At 40.6% G+C, this 17,366-nt stretch overlaps 1 protein-coding gene across 7 annotated transcripts in view; it reads left to right on the top strand.

The window, feature by feature from the left end:
- ANKS1A (ankyrin repeat and sterile alpha motif domain containing 1A) overlaps window positions 1-17,366 on the top strand; it is a 167,590-nt gene that overhangs the window by 67,423 nt on the left and 82,801 nt on the right. For all 7 annotated transcript variants that reach the window (XM_040337793.1, XM_040337792.1, XM_040337790.1 and 4 more), the window contains 5 exons: window positions 503-604; window positions 1,994-2,083; window positions 2,200-2,375; window positions 2,457-2,543; window positions 13,551-13,632. In XM_040337793.1, the coding sequence (XP_040193727.1) occupies window positions 503-604; window positions 1,994-2,083; window positions 2,200-2,375; window positions 2,457-2,543; window positions 13,551-13,632 (537 nt within the window). The remainder of the gene's footprint in view (window positions 1-502; window positions 605-1,993; window positions 2,084-2,199; window positions 2,376-2,456; window positions 2,544-13,550; window positions 13,633-17,366) is intronic.

Below are 17,366 nucleotides of genomic sequence, written 5' to 3'. Positions count from 1 at the left end.
CTGTATCCCGTACTGCACTCCAGGTAACCGATTTTTACTGATGAGTAAAAAAAAAATCTTTTTTTTTTTTTTTACTCCCTAGTGAACACTTCAACCCTGTGAAAGGACAAAGCTGTACCCTCCACACCTAAAGATATGTAGATTTGATAACAGGTGTGCAAATGACAAGTCATATAATGTGTAACTTGTCTTGTCATGATGAAAAGGTAGGTGGCCACAGCAACCAATTAGATGTTGTGTTTTTCAATTCAACCCTAAAAAGTAAAAAATTTGGTGCTTTGGACATTTTAAAGAGATTTTTTTTTTTTAATGTTCCGGCACGTTACGTGCACAATATCACTCTTTTAAGTTGGTGCAGATTTCTTCCCAAGAACATAACATCTTGGTTGAAGAGTGTGTAATAGGCTTGGAAAACCCTTCTGTTCCTTTTTTGTTTCTGATTTATTTAGTTGGCCAAATTATTAATTTTAAATTACTGTATTTCTCACATTTTTATTTCTAGGAATTGATATCAGCATCACAGATAACAAGGGAATGACAGCACTGGACGTTGTACAAGAGGTGCCTTCACAAAAGAGCCAGCAGATATCATCTCTTATCCAGGGTGAGAGATTTGTGAAGATGTGCAGTTAATCCAAAGCCTTTTTTGAGTTCTTTACAGAAACACTATATAAGTAGATTTAGTTTTTCCTCCCCAAAACAGATGCATGTGTAACTTACCTTCTTTAGCTGTATAAAGCAGCTTTCTTTGTCTGTGATACCACTCCTCCTCCTGGCTGAATTTCAGAGTTGCCTGACTTCCTGTTTCCTTCTTTTTGCCAGTCCTGATGCTACGTGTCCTATGATCTGTTGAGCCTCTGTAGTTTCAGGGCAGGCTATGGAAGTCCCTTGTAGTAGCTGTGGAAGTTGATGTGGGCGGGTCTAAGGGTTACTGTGGGTGCTTCTGGGCCTGCATGTGGTTGGTGAAAGGGGAGGAATGGAATTGTGTTATCCCCACCCACACTCCATTGCTCTGTGCAGTGAATATGGAACAAGCAGGAAGTGGAACTTTAGTCAGAAAATTAAAGGGATTCTAAAGGCAATGGACTCTGTAGGTGTGACTGGGCGGGACTGAATGCTAAAAGGATGTATTCAATCCCACCCACCATCAGAGCTGTGGGGGAAGTTACATAATGTGCAGTCTGAAAGACTACAAAGAGGAGTGTTATAGACTCTAGCTGCTGCAGGAAGTTGCTGTAGAAGGGATGTGCAGAGTGTCACATGATTCAAAGCCACAACTAAACCCAGACTATCGGGGGATCTGAAGACAACAGAGCAACATGGCACAGGGGTACGATTAGGGTTGCCAGTTTTTTTTTCAAGCCAAACCCGAACACTTGAGCAGCGCACAGTATTTTATATATATTTTTTTGTTTTAGTATACACTATAGAATTGTAACAGACCTGGGACACCTTTTGGCCACTCAAAAGAGAATAGTAATGTGGCACACATAGTGCCCCCCTCACCCTCCATTCAAGCCCTGTTCCGAGCTACATTAGTGTCTGAATAATGTGTCCCGGGTTTAAGGTGGACTTTTATAATTTTTCAATAAAAATGTAGGTACAAAACATGGCATATGATGAATTTTTTGAAATCGTCAAGAAGATGGTAGAGAGCTAGAATGTAGCTGCAGAGAATATAAAAATATCCAACCATATAATGCTACCAATTAATTTAAATGGGCAATCTAACGCACCAAAAATATGCAGTGCATGCCTTTTAAACTTTCACACGGCCCCAGAGGAAGCACCTGAAGATAAACATCCAAGCTCTGTCTTTATAAAACCCATAATGTTTTATGAATCCTGTGTCATTTTTTATAATATGTAAAAAATTTTAGGTAAATTATGTGTGTGTGTGCGTGTAATATCAGTGACATGAGAAAAACTGCAGTGCAAGCTGTGTATATCTTTTTGGCTCATGTTCTTTTATTTAATCTTGTATGTCATCAAGGCCACAGTGCAACCAGGCAACCCGCAAAAGATCCAGATCCAGAACCAGCAGCCAAACCTAGTACATCTGTCTGTATAGATTCACATGCAGGTAACCGTGAACTAATCAATCCTTTTTTTAACTCAGTGTTTAGCAGACATACATCCAACGTTTGGGATATAGGGGATTGTTTCCTCACAAATTTCAATCAATCACTTGCTTTTTAGGTGGAATGCAGAGAGCACTCTTGGATTTGCGGTTGGACTTGGACAGCATCTCGCTGACGGAGTCTCCTTATGAAGCACTCTATAACGCCTCCTCCTGCCACTCTTTGGATAGCATATGCAGTGGACGATCCTCTGATAGGGACTCTCTGTGCCGTGAAATTGCAAAAACACGAAGGGTGAGCGTAATTCTATATCTTTGTGTGTATTTACCCCTTTTGTTAGCAGGTTTGTTTTATCACCATGTAATTGTTCCACAGAAGGAACGACCACCTCCACCTGCTAAACCTCCACCAGAAGAAGATGAAGACTTTGAGAGGAGACAGAATGCAGGTGCTAACCGGGATGTAAGTATACTTTGTTTGCTACTATTCTCTGTGAAATAAGATTCCTTCACTGGATTTAATAAAAGCTTAGAGATATATAGTGCCGTGAAAAAGTATTTGCCCTGATTTTTTATTTTTTTGCATATTTGTCACAATTCATTTTTCAGATCATCAAACAAATTTTAATATTACACAAAGATAACCTGAGTAAATACAAAAGGCAGTTTTTAACCACTTAAGGCAGAATGGCACGGCTGGGCACAGGGAAGGAACCTGTACGTCCCCTTTTAGTGCCCAGCTGTGGGTCACGCGCCTGCGACCCAGTCTGAAGCTCCGTTACCGCGGCCCCGATCGCCGCCGTGTGTCCCGCGATCGGTCACAGGAGCTGAAGAACGGGGAGAGGTGTGTGCCACCGTTCTTCACAGTGGCAATGTCACTGATTGTCTGTTCCTTGATATAGGGAAAGGCAATCGGTGATGTCACACGTCCAGCCCCGCCCCTCTACAGTTAGAAACACATTTAAGGTCACACATAACCCCTACAGCGCCCCCTAGTGGTTAACTCCTAAACTGCAATTGTCATTTTCACAGTAAACAATGCATTTTTATAGCACTTTTTGCTGTGAAAATGACAATGGTCCAAAAAATGTGTCAAAATTGTCCGATGTGTCCGCCATAATGCCGCAGTCACGGAAAAAACCGCTGATCGCCGCCATTAGTAGTAAAAAAAAAAAAAATTATTAATAAAAATGCCATAAAACTATCCCCTATTTTGTAAACGCTATAAATTTTGCGCAAACCAATCGATGAACGCTTATTGGGATTTTTTTTATTTACTTTTTTTTACCAAAAATAGGTAGAAGAATACGTATCGGCCTAAACTGAGAACATTTTTTTTGGGGGTATTTATTATAGCAAAAAGTAAAAAATATTGATTTCTTTTCAAAATTGTTGCTCTATTTTTGTTTATAGCGCAAAAAATAAAAACCGCAGAGGTTATCAAATACCACCAAAAGATAGCTCCATTTGTGGGAAAAAAATTAACGCCAATTTTGTTTAGGAGCCACGTCGCATGACCGCGCAATTGTCAGTTAAAGCGACGCAGTGACGAATCGCAAAAACTGGCCAGGTCCTTTACCTGCATAATCGTCCGGGTCTTAAGTGGTTAATTGATTTCATTTATTAAGGGGAAAAAAGCTGTCCAATCTGCTTGGCCCTAAAGTAATGGCCCCCTAAACCCCCTGCTGCATAACCCATGCACGGCTTGAGGTCACAAACTGATGACCAAACATTCTCCTTCAGGATTTTCTAGTAGAGTGCAGAATTCATGGTTCTGTAAATTTATAGTAAGTCGTGCAGGTCCTGAATCTACAAAACCGCCCCAGACCGTCACACTACCACCACCATGTTTGACTGTTGGTATGATGTTTTTCTTATGAAATGCTGTGTTTAGTTTTACACCAAATGTGATGGGATGCACACCTTGCAAAAAGTTCAACTTTGGTTTCATCACTCCACAGAATGTTTGCCCAAAAGTCTTGGGGATAATCAAGATGTTTTTTGAAAAATATGAGATGAGCCTTTGTGTTCTTTTTGGTCAGCAGTGGCTTTCGCCTTGGAACTCTCCCATGGATCCCATTTTTGCCCAGTTTTTGTTATTGTTAAAACATGAACACTGGCCTCAACTGGGGCAAGTGAGGCCTGCAGTTCTTTAGATGTTGTTCTGGGTTCTTTTATGACCTCCTGAATGAGTTGTTGTGCTTGTGGATTAATTTTAGTAGGCTAGCCACTCCTGGGAAGTTTCACCACTGTTCCAACCCTTTTCCATTTGTGAATAATGGCTCTCACCATGGTTCCTTGGAGTCCCAAAGCCTTAGAAATGGCTTTGTGACCCTTTCCAGACTGACGCATGTCAATTTCTTTAGATCGTGGCATGATGTGTTTTTTTGAGATCTTTTAGTGTGCTTCACTTTGTCAAACATAAAAAACATAAAATTAAAAAAGTCCATCAATCTATCCTCTATTTTGTAGACACTGTAACTTTTGCGCAAACCAATCAATATATACTTATTGTAATTGTTTTTTTTTTTTTTAACCAAAAATATGTAGCTGAATAAACTGATGAATGAATTTTTTACTTTTTTTTTTTTTTAGATATGTATTATAGCAGAAAGTAAAAAATATTGTTGTTTTTCCCAAAATTAAAAGTTTTTTTTTTTTTATAGCGCAAAAAATAAAAAGCGCAGAGGTGATGAAATACCGCCAAAAAAAGGGCATAAATTTTGTTTGGCTACAGCTTCTAATGCCTGTGCAATTACCAGTTAAAACGACTCAGTGCCGTATCACAAAAAATGGCCTGGTCATTAAGGGGGTAACACTTTCTGGGGCCGAAGTGGTTAAAAACTGCGTTTTGTATTTTACGTGTTTTTTCTTTGTGTAGTATTAACATTTTGTTTGTTGATCTGAATCATTTAAGTGTGACACATGTGCAAATAATAAAAAAAAAATCGGGAAGGGGAAAATACTTTTTCACAACACCGTATTGGCACTATTTTGGTAAATATTTAATTACCTGAGCTCAGATCGCTTATTAACTGGACAGATCTCAAATACTAACTGGCTTACTGGTTACAAGTTTTAAAACTTCAGCTGTTGCCCATAAATGTGGCATGTGTGGTGATTAATATTATTGTTACTAATATTACCCATTATTTATTATTAGCCTTGCCCAGAGAACTAAAATTCTAAACTGCTTCTTTCAAGGGGTCATCCAAAATGTTATGGTGTAACTTATGGCTTTGTATCTGTGTTCCCTATTATCTTTTATATGCAATACATATACTGCAAATGTGTTGTCAGTTCAGCACTTCACTGGGCAACTGTCATAAACAAGATTTAAAACAAGTTGCCCTAACTGTTATGCAAAAGGATAAAAGTCAAACATGACCTCCCTGTGAATGCTTCATTCCGGATACAGCAGATCAAAGCCCAATGAACACAGAAATTTGCACTGAACCATTCACAGCCTTCAGTTTATACCGTATAGGTAGAGCAGTCCAGCAGCAGAAAAAAAATGCAACCCATCTTAGAAGTGTTTATGTTCCTCTCTCTCTACACATTGGTTGTCTGCTGTGGGTACAGACATTCTAGTTATTCAGTCTTTAAAATTTCTCTAGGACCTGGAGAAAATCATTGCATATTAGTGGAACCTTTAGCATTCTGCATACCAATTGGTATGGCTGTTCTTAAAGTGAACCTAACCTGACCAAAATACTGGTAGTTTACAGTCTTTTCCTAGGTTCCCATAGTAAGTATAGGGATCAATTTGATAGCTAAGCCTATGTTTTCATTCATGTTTTAGACCATACAATCAATGGTTAATTTTAGATGTCCCAGTAATTTTTTAGGTTCAGAAATTGACCTTTTATATTTTTTATGCATTCTTCTTTTTCTAAAAAGGGGGGGGGGGGGAAACAGGAAAAAAAAAAAACATTCAGGTAGTAATGGTATATAGGTAAGTGCAGGCCATCAGGTTGGCAACCCAAGAGTGTTGGAATAATTCACAATGCCAGAGTTTTTACCAATGATGTTGGGGGTAAAGGGGATCAATAGAAGGACTGGATTCTAGGACGAGGGATGGGGTCTACTGATCAAACTGTTGAGAAAGTAGGACCTGGCGGCAAGATGTACCTAATATTTTTTAATCTATGCAGTGCTGAACATTTTCTAAAACTTTATATACTTCAAGAAGACAAACCTAGACTAAAGGTCTAGTGAGAACTTGTAAATAGAGATGTATTTGTTTCAGTCGATACTTTTTTGCCAACGTGCTAGTTAATTGAAAAGAGAAATGTTAGGTATGTAATTTTTATTGAAAAATAAAAGTAATGTATGAAGGTTACCCTGGGTTTGTGCTGAAATGTCAGGCCTGCCATATTCCTGACTAGGCAAGGAGTGATTTCTCTACTTCCTACCCTTTGATGTTACATTGTCATGTAGTCTGAGCTCCCAGCTTCTGATGAAATTTCAGGCAGAAATGATTCATCGGAGTGATGCAAGGACACCAGATGGTGCTGCACAGAAGAGGATCAGGGAGTATTGCTTAGCAGCACACAGCCCTTTGGTAACCTTTTTTTATATATATATATATATATATATATATATATATATATATATATATATATATATATATATATCGTACAGTACATACTATTGGTGTGCTGTCCATTATATACATGTTTATCATATATTACTTGGGTTAAAGCTAGGCAACTTTTTTATTTTTTATTTATTTAAACAATTTTGTCTAAATTTGATATTGAGCCAATGTAGACGTTTGGAAAGATTAAACGCCACTATATCAAGATTGAAGCCAAGGGGGTAATTTTATATGGACCTTTAGGTGGTGTATTGGCTGTAATTAGATTGCAATATACAGTTGTTATGGATCTTAAAGCGGAAGTAAAGCCATCGATTTAACAGTCTCAAACTTTTACATTCCCGACACATGCTGGTTGAATTCTCAACCAAACTGTCAAACCATCCAATGGCTGGTTTCCTAACTGATCACATGTACAGCATCATGGCAGTTGAAGATTAAACAGAGGCCAAGATGGCAGCTTCCATGACTGAAAACAATAGGAGGGTTTACTTCTACTTTAAGTCTGTGGCACATTTGATAGTATATGTCGGTGTATTTTACCCTTAAAAAGTCTCCATGCCACAATGCATCATTGTCACAGGCAAGCTTCACAGAGCTCTCATTGAGCAGAAATCTATTTTGTCATTTTTAGAGTTGCCGTATTCAATGTTTTACGTATAACTAAAGGTAAAATGTTTTATTTAGTGTTGAATGGAGTAGAGCGGGACTAGAACACCTACATTTTGAGTTGTCCCCAGGAAATTAATAGGCTGGATATCTCCCAATGGGTACACTAGTTCGGGTGCCCTGGGGGTTCCCGAAGAAATTTGCTTAATTTGCAGGGATTTCCTCTCACACCCTGTTTTAACTATGGGACAGGAAGTGAAGGGAAATATCCCCAATGGCACATAGATGGTGAAAAAAATCTAATGGGTTATAACCCTCCCATGCTTTGTCCAAAATGGGGATAAAAAAGTTTTGCCTGTAGTTCTACTTTAACTTAAAAAAAAAAAAAGCTATAAAGGCAGTTGTCATTTATATTATCCATTCCAGATTTTTTTTTTATGATTCTACTGTATATGTGCTTCAAAGCGGTATTAAACCCAAAAGCAAACATTTATTAAATTGCAGCTTACCAATGCTTAGATGTGATGGCTGTATTTGCTTTTTTTTATTTTATTCTATTTTCATCTGGTGATCATGCCAGCAAAATGTTTTTCACAGCACAAACTCTCCAGCAAAATCAGTTTATAAGGATGAGACAAACCACTTAACACAGGCAGATCGATGAAAATGATCAGCTTTTATTTATTCAGGCAAAACCTTTATCTGAAAAGGGGAAAAAAAACTGTTTGCTGTAACTGATTATAAATATGCTGGAGTTTGGCTTTAATTAGCGAATACATTTAACACTCCCCACAGACTGGCGATGCTGCTGTCTGCTGTGCCTTCTATGCTCATTTCTCCAGTGGGGTCACACTAATACAGGAGGTGTGTTACTGGGCAGGTTAGCAGGTGAAAAAAAACACTACACCTAATGATTAGTAAGCTGCAGAATAATACTTTTTTGGTTTTGGGTCTAATATAGCTTTAATTCATGTCTAGATATCTGTTTCAAATGATGTTTGTCATTTTGTGAACTGCTTATGAGCTACTTAAATGTATAGATTTTATACTACTTATTAGATGTGTAAGGTGCATCTCAAAAAAAATTATATTATCAAAAAGGTAATTTATTTCAGTAATTAAATTCAAAAAGTGAAACTCCTATATTATATAGATTTGTTATACACAATGAGATGTTTTAAGCATTTCCTTTTTTTATTTTTTTTTAATTTTAAAGATTGTTGCCCCGTATACACGACTGGATTTCCCGTCTGAAAGAAGTTGGATGGTTTTTCCGACAGAATTACACTCAAGCTTGTCTTGCATACACACGGTCACACAAAAGTTCACTGAACTTTCGAGCGTTAAGAACGTGGTGACGTACAATACTATGACGAGGCGAGAAAAAGGTTCAATCCTTCCGAGAATGCGTAGAATTGTTTCCGAGCATGCATGTTTTTTTTTTCCGTCGGAATTCCATACAGACGAACATTTTTTCCGCCGGGAAAATGGAGAACCTGCTCTCTTTATTCGGCAGTTTTTTTTCTGTTGAAAAAAGTCAGATGGAGCATACACACGGTTGGGATTCCCGACCAAAAGCTCTCATTTTTACTTTTTGCGATGGGAAAACCGATCGTGTGTACAGGGCATAAGGCTTGCAGCTAGCGAAACCCAAAATTCAGTATCTCAGAAAATTCGAATATTAAATAATGCCAATAAAAAAAGTAATTTTAATACAGAAATCAGCATCTTCATTAACCACTTGCCGACCGCGCACCGCAGTTATACGTCCACAAGGTGGCTTTGCTGGGCGAGAGCACGTAATATGACGTCCTCTCTTTCAGCCGCCACTAGGGGGCGCGCGCGAGCCGCCCGCTCGCCCCCGACTCCCGTGCGTGTGCCCGGCGGGCGCGATCGCCGCCGGGCACACGCGATCGCCTGGTACAGAGCGGGGACCGGGAGCTGTGTGTGTAAACACACAGCTCCCGGTCCTGTCAGCAGGGGAAATGCTGATCTTCGGTTCATACAATGTATGAACCGAGGATCAGTGTTTCCCCTAGTGAGGCCACCCCCCCCCCCACAGTAAGAACACACCCAGGCATACTTAACCCCTTCCCCGCCCCCTAGTGTTAACCCCTTCACTGCCAGTGGCATTTTTATAGTAATCCAATGCATTTTTATAGCACTGATCGCTATAAAAATGCCAATGGTCCCAAAAATGTGTCAAAAGTGTCCGAAGTGTCCGCCATAATGTCGCAGTACCGAAAAAAAAAATCGCTGATCGCCGCCATTACTAGTAAAAAAAATATAATAAAAATGACATAAAAATACCCCCTATTTTGTAAACGCTATAACTTTTGCGCAAACCAATCAATAAACGCTTATTGCGATTTTTTTTTTTACGAAAAATATGTAGAAGAAAACGTATCGGCCTAAACTGAGGAAAAAAAATGTTTTTTTATATATTTTTGAGGGATATTTATTACAGCAAAATGTAAAAAATATTCATTTTTTTCAAAATTGTTGCTCTATTTTTGTTTATAGCGCACAAACTAAAAACCGCAGAGGTGATCAAATACCACCAAAAGAAAGCTCTATTTGTGGGAAAAAAAAGGACGCCAATTTTGTTTGGGAGCCATGTCGCACGACCGCGCAATTGTCTGTTAAAGCGACGCAGTCCCGAATCGCAAAAAGTACTCTGGTCTTTGGGCAGCAATATGGTCCGGGGGGTAAGTGGTTAAGCTGGTCAGCAGAGGGAAGCATAAAGTGCTCTAGAATGTCCTGGTAGAGGACTGCACTGACTTCGGACTTTATGAAACACAGTGGACCAGCATCAGCAGATGACATGGCTCCTCACACCATGAACTGTGGAAACTTCACACTGGACCTCTTTGGATTCTGTTCTTCTCCACTCTTCCTCCAGACTCTGAGACCTTGATTTCCAAATGAACTGCTAAATTTACTTTCATCCAAAAAGAGGACTTTGGACCACTGAGCAACAGTCCAGTCCTTGTTCTCCTTAGCCCAGGTAAAACGCTTCTGATGTTGTCTCTGGTTCAGGAGTGGCACAAGGAATGCAATACTGACACCAGCCATAGTCCACTGCTTGTGAATCTCCCCTAAAAAAATGTTGGTCACTTTTATTTTTATAACATGGAATGTAAACATCCCTTGTAATAGGAATTGTGACAGGTACTCTTTATGGAGAGATGCGGGGTCAATGAGACCCCAAATCTCTCCAACAGGCTGGAAAGCATGAGATCGGGCAAATCAAATTTACAGATCACATGCTGACAGCCGCAATCGTGGCTTTGTTTACTTCTGGGAACCCGGGTGTGACGTCATAATGTTGTGCCCGGGCCTCCGGTGGTCGTAGAGAACTCTCTATCGTCGTGAGCTGGCCCTGGCCGATTCGTTCTCCGGGCCCTCGATTGCACGGGAGAGCCCAGAGAAGCACCAGATGGTGGCCGGATGGGGGGTCGTCGCCCCCCCCCCCCCCGTAGCCTATAAGAACGATCAAACGGCGGAACTACCGATGTGATCATTCTTATAGCGTACAGAATCGCAGTCTCCAAATAATGATATCCGAATGATGCCTGTAGCTACAGGCATCATTCATATATCTCCCCCGAAAAGTCCAGGGCGTCATATGACGTCCAGCGGTAGGGAAGTGGTTAATCTACTTGGATACAGCACTCTGTGAACAGCCAGCTTCTTTAGCAATGACCTTTTGTGACTTACCGTTATGGAGGGTGTCAATGACCTGTCTCTGGACAACTGTCAAGTCAGCGGTATTCCACATGATTGTGTAACCTACTGAACCAGACTGAGAGACCATTTAAAAGCTCAGGTGTTTTTAGTTATCTAGTTGATTAGAGTGCGACATCATGAGTCTACAATATTGAACTTTTTGAAAATATTCAAATTTTCTAAGATACTGTCTTTTAGGTTTTTCACTAGCTGTAAACCATAATCCTCAAAATTAACCACTTGCCCACTGGACACTTATACCCCCTTCCTAACCAGGGGGATTTTCAGCTTTCACATTTTGAATGACAATTACACAGTCATTCAACTCTGTTCCCATATTAATTTTTTTTTTTTTTTTTTTTTTTAACAAATAGAGCTTTCTTCTGGTCGTATTTAATCACCACTGGGTTTTTTATTTTTTGTGCTGTGAATGAAAAAAGACCGAGCATTTTGTAAGAAAATACATTTTTGCAAATTAGTCGTTTTTCTTAATACATTTTGGCCAAAATCTTATACTGCTTCATATATTTAATTACCAAAGTCGGTGTATATGATTTGGTCTTTGTGAAAGTTGGTCTACAAGCTATGGTGCCAATGACTCAAAATTGATCACACCTGATGTACTACTGACGGCCTATCATTTCTTTAGACCCTAACAAGCCAAGAAGGTACAAATACGCCCAAATTACCCCTTTTTGGAAAGTAGACATTCCAATGTATTTAGTAAGAGGCAGGGTGATTTTTTTTTTTTAAGTTGTAATTTTTGTTCCCACAATTCTTGGCAAAATTTAAGATTTTTTTTTTTTTTTTTTACAAAATTGTCAGATTAACAGGTTATTTCTCTCACATGGCATATGCATACTTGCAACTACACCCCAAAATACATTCTGCTTCTCCTAAATATGGCGAGCCTTTTTTACAGCCTGACTACATTCAGGTGGTCTAGGGACATACATTACACATTTAATTTCTTGACTCCCTATTACACTTTTGAAGGCCCTGGAGCACCAGAACAATAGAAACACCCCAAAAATTACTCAATTTTGGAAGGAAAACATCCCAACACATAATCTAGAAGGCATAATGAGTCTTTGGAACATGTGGTTTTTTTTTCCCCACAAGTTTTTGGATGTGGCTAGAAAATGAAAACACATTTTTGTCAATTTATAAGATATTTCTAACACATAGCATTTACATAGTAAAAATTACACCCCAAAATACATTCTGCTGCTCCTCCTGAGTATGGTGATACAACCTGTCCTCATGCAGAGGTCCAACATGCAGGGAGCACTGTAAGGATGAGCACTGATGTGTCACGGGTGAGGTATGGATTAATACGGATGAGGCATGGATGAGCAGTAATGTAGCACAGATCGGGCATGGATGAGGCACAGATGGGCATGGTTTAGCATGTATGGGGCATAAATGGACACAGTTCAGTGCTGTGGGCACTTCAGATCTAGCCCACTCACGCTGCTGCACTGGCTTCCTACTCGCCTCGTATGCTGTACAGATCGCATGTGAGGAGAGAGAGCTGTACATGCAGCAGTTTGATGACAAGTGATCGCTCCGTCATTAGACGCAGTGATCACGTGGTAAAGGTCCTCTGTCATTGGCCCTTGACGTTTATCCGTGATGCTCGGCGATCATGGACACATCCGGGAGCATGCGAGTTTGGGACTACATCATAGTACGCTCTCCCAAAGCTTGCTGACTGTGCTGTAACTGTCATTTGGCTATGGCCCGTTCGGCAAGTGGTTAAAAGAAAAATGCTTAAAATGTATTACTCTGTGTGTAATTAATCTATTTAATATGAGTTTCACTTTTTTAATTAAATTACTAAAATAATTGAACTTTTTGATGATGATCTAGTTTTTTGAGATGCACGTGTATTAATAAAAGGTGGTGAGTTGGCGTTATAGCATTCATAACCTTGGCGTGCTTTTTTTTTTTTTAAGGAAAATTCTTGCTGAAAAGTGTATTATTTTGCAAGTTTTTTTAAGCAACTCTTCTTGCTCAGCAGCTGTTTTTAAATCCTTTGCATGGATAGTACAAAGCCTTATTGCTCAGACACCAGGGAAGCTGACACCAGATTAGCTGGCTCTACTGTTGAGGGAGAGTCAAGTACGTCATCGCTGCATAAAACCTTGCAAAAGTCTAGCATCTCCCCAGTGTTGAGAACAGAGTATGAGGATTGCAGATAAAATAGTCAAAGTGCTGCATTATAAAAGTGCACATAGTTACTCTCCTGCTGCTTTCCTTTTCTCGATAAGAGAAAGGTAAGTAAATAATGGCTACATTTTCAAGTTGCCTACACTGACGTGTATGTTTCTGGTTTGGCATATAAGTTTAGTTAAGTCTAGACCAGGGGTCTTGAATTAAATCTTACTGAGGTCCGGTCAGCAAAATTTCCTGTCTGTTATACCTGCCTTTTTGAAGAGCTTTTTTGTTGCATTTACAGTACCTGTTGAACTAGCATGCACAAAAACCTCGGCAATTTCACTTTTGTTTTCTTTTTCTGTTTTTCACAAGGCTCATGCACATGTTAGTCGGGAAGAAGAGAACCCCTATGAGCTCCTGCTTACTGCCGAGACCAAAAAGCCTGATGATCAAGGTGGAGTAAAATGTCTTTGTTCAAAATATTAATAATCAAGTATCGGCAGTGCAAATGCTAACTTTACACAGTTCAGTACTTTTAGTACGTTGACAACTTGAGTACAGCATTGTTTTTTTTGTTTATTTTTCCTTTATTCATTTTCTGAAGTTGCAAAAGATCTTGGCATATAACTATAGTAAACAAACTGTTGCAATTAGGGCTTGTTTACACTGGCTTCATCACCTTTAGAACGATCCACAGTGAATAACTTTTAGGCAGTGTTTGACTTTGTGATGAGGTGTTATGGTGTCTCCTCACCACCTGTTGTTACCCTTAAAGCGATTGTAATGGTTAAGTGTTGTTTTTTTTTTTTTTTTGTATTAAAACATGTCATACTTAAGCTGGCTATACACCTATAGATTATCTGCAGATTTTCTATGGTTAGATGGAAAAAGTACAACGGATTTCTCCATGTACGCTAAACTGTGTGGATGGAGGAATCTTCCCACTGGGCTAAGCTTCATTATCTTGCTAGTTGGCCCCGCTGGCTCTCAACCTAAACAATGCCTGCACGCAATCGGAATGTTATTTAAAACTGACCACACTTATCAGAAGAAATGCATCGTAGTCGGTTTTCTGTAGCTATGCTGGGAACTCGACCTGCTCTCCTCCAATGATTAGACTTGTCCTAACACACACACACACATAATTTCAGTGTGCATTTTCTCCTCCCCCAACTCTTATGCAGCTGAGAACAGAGAAAATGTGACCACTTCTAAAAAAAAAAAAAATATGAAAAAGTAGGATTTTTAATTACAGCTTACCTGTAAAATCCTTTTCTTTGAGTACATCACGGGACACAGAGTCTTTATTCATTACTATGTGGGTTTTATTCCACCATCAGGTGCTGGACACTGGTGTAATTAATTAGAACAGGAAGTTCCCTCCCTATATAACCCCTCCCATACTGGTAGCACATCAGTTTGTTTGCAAAGCAATAAGTGTCCCAATATCCCCAAACAAGAGGGGTGGGAACTCTGTGTCCCGTGATGTACTTTAAAGAAAAGGATTTTACAGGTAAGCTGTAATTAAAAATCCTACTTTCTTTATCGTACATCACGGGACACAGAGTCTTTATTCATTACTATGTGGGATGTCCTAAAGCAATGCCTACTGAGGGGAGGGAGACACCAACAATGCAGACTGCCATCAGACACGAGGACCTCTAATGCTGTCTGCAGCACATTGTGCCAACAAAAGGCTGCATCCTCCTGCCGTCTTAAGTTCACCTGATAGGATTTAGTGAACGTAAGCACAAACGACCAAGTTGCGGCCTGGCAAGTCTGAGTCATGAAGGCTTGGTAATGCACCCCGCATGAAGTGCTTACTATCCTGGTAGGGTGCACCCCAACAGAAACAGAGGGAAGCCCTCTCTTAACCATAAGCCTGAATAATAACCTGATGAATCAACATTTGACAATAGTTGATTTAGACGCTGCCTGCCCCTTGCTGGGGCCTCCTGGTAGCGCAACAACATCAGTCTTCTGTATCCGAGCAACCGCTTCAGATAGGTCTTGACCTCTCTTACTCTAACGAGAGAGCGTGTAGCCATTTTAATAGCTGATCTGAACACTGCCTGCCCACATCTAGGGTCTTCTGGCAGCAAAACAAAACATTAGGTTTCTATATCTGAAAACCTTCAGATAGATCTTTAACTGCTCTCATCTCTATTGAGAGAAAAGCAATAACCTTACTTCCGCGGACCAAGGTCTTGAAGAAGAAAAAAAAAAAAAAAAGAAGGCAAGAATATCTTGGATTCAAAAGCACACTAGATCCTTCTAGTAAATAAGGTTGGGTGAGGATTTAACATCACCCTTCTTGTGAAAATAATTAAGTATGGCTCTATACAAAGAAAGTTGCCAATACTTCCTTGCAGATGCAACCGCAACCAAGAACACCAATTCCCTCTTTAGAAGTATGAAGGAAATATGGTGCATCAGCTCAAGGTGCTGAACTTGTAAGCTGACACAACTAGATCCAATCTTCCGAGCCTAAGGGCGACCTAACTGGCGAACTTTATAGACGTCACCCCTTGTATAACGGCCTGGATCAAGAGTGTGACACAAGCGACCTTTGAAAATATTGACAAGGCTGAGATCGGATCCTTGATGGAACTTAAGGCTAGCTCCATCTCCTTTTCAATGTAGGAAGGCAAGAATCTTTCCTAAGTCATACTACCATGGATGCCACCCCTTGGTTTTATATCAGGAACATGGGCCTTCCAGATCCTAGGATATCTGGTCCTGGAGTATATAAACAGGGAAAAGGTAGGGTAAGGGAAAGGAAAGGTAGCGCAAGTTTCCACTGGTGTACAGGAGGTAAATATTAGCCCCTGTACTGGATCGTTTATACCCGAATCGGGCTGTGATTGCCGTAACCAAACGTAATATCACACCTATTTTCCCTTTCCCTTGCTTTCCCCTCACCCATCCTTCCCTTCTTCATTTTTTTGATATCTGGTCCTGGAGGCCAGCTCTCCTGTATGAATCAAGGTAATTGCCGCTGATTCTGAAAGCCCCGATCCTCAAGAATGCGGGCCATAACAGCCAGACAATTTATACCCCTGTATGCAAGACAGGATGTAACCCTGCGAAGCAGGCCTGGACAAGCCGTAAGGGGCCCTGGTTCCTCTACGATCACCTCTGCTGTCCCTGCACAGTCAGGTCGTATGGGCTATGCCGGAGCAATTGGGTCAGCTTCCGTTCTTCTGATGTAGCATGGAAGCCACGAAAGTTGACGCCCTGGGGGGAGAAAACACATAAACCAGCGACGACTGGTCCCCCAGGATCACTAATGTAATTGTTTTTTCCGAATGCTCATGCAAGCATGATAAAGGGCCACCAGATTCAGGTGGTGATACCCCTTCCTACCCCTGACCCTCTTTTACGGGGAGACAAAAAAAGTCCTAAGCCAAAGCAGAGGAACTTAACCCTAGTGCATTAACAGCTGATCTTAGTCTAGCAAATAATGCCTGCTAATCTGCACAGCCAGATGCTGAGTAGGTGTCTTAGCTGAATCTGTATCCACTTCCACAAGGTGTTTACGTGCCCAAGCTACCGTTCCCCCCCCCTGTCTTTACAGGGCTCTGCCGCGCGTGCGCCAGCCACATCGTCCACCCGCCTACAAAGTGCGCCCCCCCCCTCGCGCGCGTAGGGGAATGGTGTAGAGGGAGATTCCCCAAGGAGCGCCGTGTGGACCCGGACTATGAGGGACCCCCCCCCCCCCCCATCGTGGCAGAGCCCGAAGCGGAGGAAACAAGCCACTCATGGATGAGCTAACCTTGAGCTTCCGTTCCTGGAAAGCATGGTAAGTTAAACACCAGGTATGTGCTTTTACTGCTTTTAGTGGTGGAAAACAGATTACTCAGGCATGTTGGTCACACAGAGAGCCGCAGAAATGCTAAAAATCGCATTAAAATACTTAATTGCATAAAAATGCTGGATCGCACAGGGGTGCTCGATCATACAAGAATCCTTGGTCACGCAAGGGTACTTGTCCGCACAGGAGTGCTTAAGATGCATAGATGTTGGATCGCATGTAAATTGCGGAATCGCATAAGGATGCATGTTTGCCTAAATTTGGCGTTCTGAGGCATGATAATTAGGTTTCCCTAATTATACAGGATTCCTTGGCCTTACATAGGAGTACGTGTCTGCAGGGGTACGTGTTGCACAATGCTGCATAACACGTTC

Source organism: Rana temporaria, chromosome 2 (assembly GCF_905171775.1).
Source record: "Rana temporaria chromosome 2, aRanTem1.1, whole genome shotgun sequence".
In the NCBI taxonomy this organism is placed as follows: Eukaryota; Metazoa; Chordata; class Amphibia; order Anura; family Ranidae; genus Rana; species Rana temporaria.
This window is presented reverse-complemented; position numbering and strand designations above follow the sequence as displayed.